Here is an 8,216-nt window from a genome sequence, read left to right as displayed (position 1 = left end):
ACAATTAAATTGGTGGCGAAGGCGCATCAGGCTTAGGTTCTGCTTTAGCAAATTGCAATAATCTCTCAAATTTGACACTTAACCTTCAGTAAAAATATTTTATGTTTTGGGTTGTGATATTTTTAATTATAAAAATTAATTTAAAACAATAAATCTCTTATAATAAATATGATAGTTTTTTATTTAATTTATTTTTCTTATTTCTTTGTTAATTTAATCCATTTTTTTAATTTTCACCTTTTTACCATCATTTTTTCTTCAAATTAATTAACTAATTAATTATATATTTTTTCTTCAATATTTAAAAAGTGGTAATTAAATTGGCGATGAAGGGGCATCAGGTTTAGGTTCTGGTTTAGCAAATTGCACTAATCTCTTAAATTTGAAACTGTAACTTAGGTAAAAACAGTTTATTTATTTTTGATTGATTGTGATATTTTTAATTATTATAAAAATTCATTTAAAACAATAAAGCTCATTTAATTTATTTTATAGCTTTATATTTGATTTATTTATTTTTTTCTTCTTCTTTGTTTGCTAATTTAATTCATCTTTTTATTTTATTATTATTTAATTAATTTCTTACCTTTTCATATTTTTTCTTCATTTTTTCCTTTTAATCAATTATTTTTCTTTTCTTTTATATTTAAAAGTGAAAATAAAATTGGTGCAATAGGTGTATTAGGCATAAGTTCTGCTTTATAAAATTACACTAATTTATCAAATTTGACATTTGACGTAAAGTAAAAACATTTTATTGGAATTGGATTGTGACATTCTTAATTACAAAAATTAGTTTAAAAAATCAAGCTCTTTTAATTTATTTGATTTATTTATTTATTTTTTATCTTTTGTTTATTAATTTAACTCATTTTTTTATTTTCATCATTTGCTTATATTATTAATTATATTTTTTCTTCTAACTAACTAACTAACTAATTAAATAATTAATTAATTATATATTTTTAATTCTATGTTTAAAAAGTTACAATAAAATTGGTGATGAAGGTGCATCAAGCATAGGTATTGCTTTAGCAAATTGCACTAATCTCTCATATTTGACACTTAATTTTCTGTAAAAACAGTTTATTTGTTTTGGTTTGTGATTTTTTAATTAATAAAATTCATTTAAAACAATAAAGCTCTTTTAAAATATTTGATAGTTTGTTTTGTATTTGATTTATTTTCCTTTTTCTTTTTTTTCTTCTTCTTTGTTTTTTAATTTAACTCATTTTTTTTAGTTTCAACTTTTGCTTAATTAAATTATTTCTTATTATTTCATATTTTTTCTTCATTTTTTCGATTAAATTAACTAATTAATTGTATATTTTTTCTTCAATATTTAAAAAGTAGTTGTAAAATTGGTGCAATAGGTGCATTAGGGTTAGGTTCTGGTTTAGCAAATTGCACTAATCTCTTAAATTTGACACTTTACCTTCGGTAAAAACAGTTTATTTGTTTAGGATTGTGATATATAAAAATTAATTTAAAACAATAAAGTTCTTTTAATTTATTTTATAGCTTTTTATTTGATTTTTATTTTTCTTATTTCTTTTTTAATTTAAATAATATTTTTATTTTCACTTTTGCTTTTATAATTAATTAATTAATTTGTTTCTTATTATTTAATATTTTTTCTACATTATTTTCCTCAAATTAACAAATTAATGATATATTTTTTCTTCAATATTTAAAAAGTTCCAATTAAATTGGTGATGAAGGTGCATCAGGCTTAGGTCTTGCTTTAGGAAATTGCACTAATCTCTAAAATTTGGCACTTAACCTTATGTAAAAACAGTTTATTTGTTTTGGATTGATTGTGATATTTTTAATTATAAAAATTCATTTAAAGTAATTAAGCTCTTTTAATTTATTTTAAAGCTTTTTATTTGATTTTTTTTTCTTTCTTTGTTTGTTAATTTAACTCATTTATTTTTTATTTTCGCTTTTTACTTTATTATTAATTAATTTCTTATTATTTTATACTTTTTATTTTCTTTAAATTAACTAATTAATCTTTTATTTTTCTTCAAAATTAAAAGTGGCAATAAAGTTGGTGATCAAGGTGCATCAAGCTTAGGCTCTGCTTTAGCAAATTGTATTAATCTCTCAAATTAGATGCTTGACCTTCGGTAAAAATAGTTTATTTGTTTAGATTGTGATATTTTTAATTATAAAAATTCTTTTAAATCAAAAAAGCTCTTTCAATTTATTTGATTTATTTTTCTTTATCTTTATTTTTGTTTGTTTTTGTTTGTTAATTTAACTCATTTTTTATTTTCACCTTTTGTTTTATTATTAAATAATTTATTTCTTATTATACTTTTTCTTTTCTTTTCTTAAAATTAACTAATTACTTTTTTATTTTTTTCTTAAAATAAAAAAGTGATAATAAAATTGGTGATGTAGGTGCATAAGGCTTAGGTCTTGCTTTATCAAATTGCACTAATCTCAATAATTTGACACTTCACCTTTCGTAAAAACAGTTTATTTGCTTTGGATTGTGATATTTTAATGATAAAAACTAATTAAAAACAATAAAACTCTTTTTATAATAAAAGCTATTTATTTTATTGATTTATTATTTTTATTTTTTCTTTTTTCTTTCATAATTTAAATCATTTTTTTATTTTCACTTTTTCTTTTATTATAAAAAAATTAATTTCTTTCTTATTATTTCATATTTTTTCTTCACTTTTTCCTTCAAATTAACCAATTAATAATATATTTTTTCTTCAATATTTAAAAAGTAACAGTAAAATTGGTGTAATGGGAACATCAGCCTTAGCTTCTTGTTTAGCAAATTGCACTAATCTATTAAATTTGGAGCTTTTCATTGGGTAAAACAATTTATTTTTTTTGAATTGTGATATTTTTGATTATAAAAATTAATTTAAAACTAATAAATAAAGCTCTTTTAATTTATTGGTATGTTTTTATTTGACATTTTTTTTATTAATTAATTTAATTTAAAATAAAATTTTAAAAATTAATTTATGCTAATTTATAATAAAAGTTATATCCAAATAAATGAATCATAAGAATTGGAAATAAAAAACAAGTTTCTTAAATTAAAACGATTAGTTTTCATACAAATAAGTTTCTATTGATGATAAACAAGCAATCAAGTGGTGAAAAAGGATGAATAAATAATAAATATTTGAATAATAGAATATAATATGTTTATATAATTATATATTATTTTTTGAAATAATTTAACCTAAAATATAAATTTGATTAAATTAAATTTCCATATCTTTTTGCTTCAAATTCTATGAAGACTGAATGAACACCCTTAGAAATTTCTATCAAACAATCAATCTTCTTTGATCTTAAAAATTATTGATTCAAAAATCAAAAAGTTAAAAAAAAAAAATCAGATTTCTTTTTTTTTTCTTTAGTATCAAAAATTAATTAGGTTAATATTTGCAAATATTCCTCAAATTTACTTTTCAGCCTGTAATGCCTTAGCTACATCTTTATATACACATGCAGATATTATGGTAATTATAGATGAAATGAAACAAAAATGGATAGGGTAGGGTGTATTTATTTATATTTATATGAATATATTTAAATTAAAATTTGAAATGAAGTAAAATGATTAAATGTTATAATCATTAGAGATTTGGTTACTTATTAAAAAAATTCAAATAAAATTTAAAATAATTTTTGTTAAAAAAATAATAAAATTTTTTACAATTTGAGCGAAAATAAAAGCAAAACAGGCAAGAAATTATATATAATTTAAATAATATACTTGTTATTTTTGCAATTTATTTCAATATATTTCATATTCAATTTTTTATTCTTTTATAATGTTTTATTTTTTATTGATTAGTTTTTGTTTATTCATTTTTGAATGAATTCACTCAACGATATCAGTTTTACCCATTATAAACAAAAATCACTTTTCTAAGAAGGAAGGGATTTTAGCTTGTTGTAAACTGCAGATAGGCTTGGGTGGGGGAGCAATTTGTTGTAAGTAAGAAATGTAGCTTTCTTATTCAGAAGCAGCTTGTTGTCTGATAGCTAAAATAGCAGCACTCAAAGCATCCTTTTAAGGACCGTTAGGGACGAAATTGGTAAGGGGAACTAATTTTCTGTTCAAAGCCTTAGGATTGTATTTAACGGAAGGAACCCACTTATCCCAATCGCTAAGAGGAATACTGTCAGTACCACCTAATAATAAAGCGTGGAATTCAGAGTTTTGCTTGAATTCAACAGAGATTTATTTAACGTCAGTTTATTTAGTAGAGTCTTTTCTGAAACAACCGAAAGGATCGTATCTCTTAGAAATTTCTTCTCTAATCCAAATTTCGTCATGCATGTTAAGTAAACAAGATTCAAACCAGTCTTCAGCATAGACTAATCCACCAAAATCTCCTTCGATAACAACGTGAGTACCGAAAGCTTCAATGAATTGATTGAAGAATTGAGAGTTTTACTCATTGAATTCAGTAGGGAGCATCTTAATAGATTATTCGAAAATTTTATTAAGAGGAGGCTTGGGGAAGGTAGGTACCTTCAAAGTATACCAGGTAATTTATCTAAGATTTAATGCTAACTTTTGGTAATTTTAGTAAATTTTTTCATAGTATTCATGATATTGAGTTCTCTTGTGCTTGCCACCAAAACCTAAGAAGCCATGGCTGTCTTCTCTGGTCTCCCAGAAAGTTTCTTTAACGAAGTCATTGAAAGTTGAGAAAATGGTGGTACCATTCAAAGTAATGGATTCAGGTTTATTCATGACGAATAACATTTCAGGTACATTAAATTCGATAGTAGGATCGTTAGGGTTGCTCCATTAGTAATTTTCACCTTCTAAGTCGAAAATGCATCTCTTGTCAGATAAACTTGTGGCATCATAACCGCAACCGACAATATCAGCACCAGGGATGAATTAAGTGGGTTCTTGAAGGGCGACTTAGAAACTTTAAATTTCAGCAATAGAAGGGAGTCTTCCGTTTCTCAAGTAGAATTCAATAGTCTTTCTTAAGTGAGCTTAGACTTCAGGGAATTCGTAAGCGAGATCTGAAATGTAAGAAACAGTAGTGTTAACTGGTTAGGGTTTTTCAGGAACTGTAGATTCCCAGGTAGACCAAGCCTTGGGGTCTGATATGTGATCAACTTCAGGGGAGAAAATGATAATATCATTAGAGTTTTTCTTGAAGTTTTCATCTAACTTTTAAGCAAGATCGGTAGAATTAAAACCGAATTTGAATTGGAATACATTGTAGCTGAAATTAATACCAATTTGAGTTTTGGTTTATTCAATGTCAACAGTCTTCAAGTAATTTTAATCTAAGGTAGTGTAGATTTTAGCAGCACCACCCATAATAGCGCTAGTAACGTAGTGAGTACCGAAAGAGTTAATAACTTAGTTGTAAATAGTTTATTAAGTATCAGTAGTAGGTTCTTTGGCCATTCTATTAAGAGCATCTAATGATTGCTTAAACATGGGATTTAAAGGCATCAAGAAAGCAGGAGCAGTAGTCAAACTGTATTAAGCCCAGTAAGATTAAGAAACAGAAACGGCTTTATTGTTTTGAGTGATTTCTTAGTGGAACTAGTCTAATTCGTGGTTAATTCCAAGAGAGATGGAGAAATTTTCAATACCCAAACCAGCAGAGAAAGAAATGGATTCAGAATATTTCTTCTAGAAGTCAGAGAATGAGTAAAAAATACCTTCGCATTGAGATTCCTTTCTCAAAGAGACTTGAGTGGCTTAGACCATGATAGGAACTTTGTAGGTCTTTCCATTAACAGTGAAATCACTTTCTCCATTTTGAGGACCAAGATCAAAAATAGGATACTTACTTTAACCAAGTTAGTCATTGAGGAGCTTAGTACCATCGTAACCACTCTTAATGTAGTCAAGACCAGGCAATGTTTCAGCGCTAGCCAATAAAAGTAAGATTGAAAGGCAAATAAATGTCTTTTTGAAAAGCATTTTTAAGCGACTTTTTCTTATTAATAATAATTGATTTTGACTTATTTTGTCTATTAATTATTTGTAATTAGGTAAGGCTAGTTCTTTCGTATTTTAATTAATTGGGCTGAAGACGAAAAGACAGAAGAGTAGTAAATATTGATAATGATTGATTTATAATCAACTATTTTCTGATGCACCAAAAGTTATCAAAATTAGATAGTCATCCACCAAAAATAAGATAATTAAAATTATACAATAAAGTGAATGTAATCTTAAGTAAAAGATTATACTGATGGATCGTATAAAAAAGAGGATATTTATTCAAAATAAATAATCTTCACTATGAAACAAAATTCACATAAGGTAAGTAATATTATTGGTTTACTTACTTCCTTTTATTATTAAAATAAAAGAAAAAGGTTAAAAAAATAAATTAAATAAATCAGGATTATTTGGTACTTCAAACAAAACTATTGATCAAAATAAATAAACAAAGGACACCGCTCATTCAATGTAACCTAAATGAATTTAATCAATCTTAAAGATAATAAAAATCAGAAGATAAAAATAAAAGATTAGGTGAATAAAAAATTAATATTCAATTCAATTCATTTTTTTTAATTACTCAAGTATTAATAAAATACGATGAATATAAATGAATCCAGAAAATATTTCCGAAACAATTCAATCAAATTATATTGAATATGCGGCTCCCACTCAATAAATTTAGAATCTCTATTTTTTAAACCTAATTTATTTGAAAAGGATTTTTAAAGAAAAAAGAAAGATAGATAGTCTTAAAGGCAATTAAACAAACAAATAAATAAATAAATTAAGGTGGCAATTTAATCGATTAATTTATTTTGAGAAGAAATATAAAATTTATTACAAAATACATACCATAATTTTCTATATATTTTAGCATATTAAAAAATTCAAATACAAAATCATGAAAAAGTAATTTATTATGTTGGAATCTGCTATATTTGTTTACATTTGAAAAGTAAATTAAGAGAAAATGAAAAAGAAAGTTGAAAGATTAAATTTATACTTTTTGCCAAAAGCAATTTTACAAATTAATTATCAATCTATTTATCGCTTAGGAGGATTCAAAAAATACAAAGTTAAAGTAAGAGGGTAAAATAGATAAATGAAATTTAAATTTGTCAATAAATAATATGAGACTTGCTTGAAAGATTGATTAAGTGTATAAAAGCTTTATAAAAAATTGCATAGACAATTGAGCTTATTAGACGAAATAATATTTGTTTGGAATAAATAAAAAAGAAGAGAAAACCTAATTTGGGAGGAAAAAAAGAAAAGTAAGATAAAAAGAAAAACAAGGAATTATTTAATATAGATTTGATCATATTTTTCGAGAAGAAAAATTTACAAAAATCAAAAGTATTAATTAATTACATGAGAAAAATAGTAAGCAGCAAAATCATCAAAAAAGTATGAAAAATGAATATATCCAAAGCAAACAAACACAACGCAAAATTGAGTAATAATCAGAAAAAAATCATAAATATTGATTCCGCTTCTAAAATCATTATGTGTTATTCTAAAAAAAGCTTTGAAAAATAAATTAAAGTTAAATAAATAAATTTTATTAACATAAAATGGAGGTATAATCTATTTTTTCACTCATACTTTAAAAGTTTAACCATTCCAAATTTGTTAAAGCTCTTCTTTTGTTTGATTAAAAAATTACATCTTTATTATTAAAAGATAATATATTATTTTTATCTATTTTCATACTAATAAAGTAAAAAGCCTTTAAAAAATTCTATTTTTAAAAATGTCAAACAAAATCATTTCAACTCTATTAAATAAAAATGAATAAAAAATTAATATTTTAAAAGTTAATTTATATTAGAGTTGAATGTAAAAATATAAAAATTTTCAATGGGCATAAAGTAATAAATCACTAACTCTAAATAAGATAAAATTTAACCCTCAATTCTTCACCAATATCTATGTTAAAAATATAATAAATTCAATCAATCAAAAGTAATATATACTATACATGCTTTCAATCTATTTATTATTTTTATCTAAATTTTATTGTTTGTGTTCTATTTTAAGATTTTTATAAAAAGAAAAGTTTTTTAATTTATTTATTTAAATTATAATAAATTAAATACATTATATAAAAATATTTCAATTACTATCATATAATTTTATTTAATATTATATTAATTTCTATTACTATTTATCTCTCTATATCAAAAAAAATCTAATATAATTAATATTTTTTTTGACGTAGTTAAAGATATAT

General features: G+C 23.2%; 3 protein-coding genes across 3 annotated transcripts; 2 read left to right on the top strand and 1 right to left on the bottom strand. All coding sequences in view use genetic code 6, as the record gives it.

Annotated features, from left to right (window-relative positions):
* Window positions 1-309: 309 nt before the first annotated feature.
* Window positions 310-2,839, top strand: TTHERM_001380980 (hypothetical protein; the record flags this gene model as incomplete). The annotated part of the gene is made up of 7 exons (XM_012797739.1): window positions 310-399; window positions 654-743; window positions 986-1,075; window positions 1,351-1,440; window positions 1,699-1,788; window positions 2,043-2,476; window positions 2,751-2,839. Coding segments are annotated over 6 exons (624 nt in total), but the record flags the coding sequence as incomplete, so codon positions are not given.
* Window positions 2,840-3,907: 1,068 nt separating this feature from the next.
* On the bottom strand, window positions 3,908-6,004 carry TTHERM_01380980 (MAC/perforin domain protein; the record flags this gene model as incomplete). The annotated part of the gene is made up of 1 exon (XM_001016484.2): window positions 3,908-6,004. Exon 1 carries the CDS (start codon window positions 5,951-5,953, stop codon window positions 3,908-3,910), a length of 2,046 nt encoding a protein of 681 aa, XP_001016484.1. The 5' UTR covers window positions 5,954-6,004.
* A 586-nt stretch (window positions 6,005-6,590) lies between these two features.
* On the top strand, window positions 6,591-6,935 carry TTHERM_001379991 (hypothetical protein; the record flags this gene model as incomplete). Its single annotated transcript, XM_012797738.1, has 1 exon — window positions 6,591-6,935. The coding sequence occupies one exon, from the start codon at window positions 6,591-6,593 to the stop codon at window positions 6,933-6,935; it is 345 nt and encodes a 114-aa protein (XP_012653192.1).
* Between the last annotated feature and the right edge of the window lie 1,281 nt (window positions 6,936-8,216).

The sequence above is a fragment of the Tetrahymena thermophila genome (genome assembly GCF_000189635.1).
Source record: "Tetrahymena thermophila SB210 genomic scaffold scf_8254642, whole genome shotgun sequence".
NCBI classification, from domain to species: domain Eukaryota; phylum Ciliophora; class Oligohymenophorea; order Hymenostomatida; family Tetrahymenidae; genus Tetrahymena; species Tetrahymena thermophila.
The sequence above is the reverse complement of the archived record's forward strand: the minus strand, read 5'-3'. Positions and strand labels throughout refer to the sequence as shown.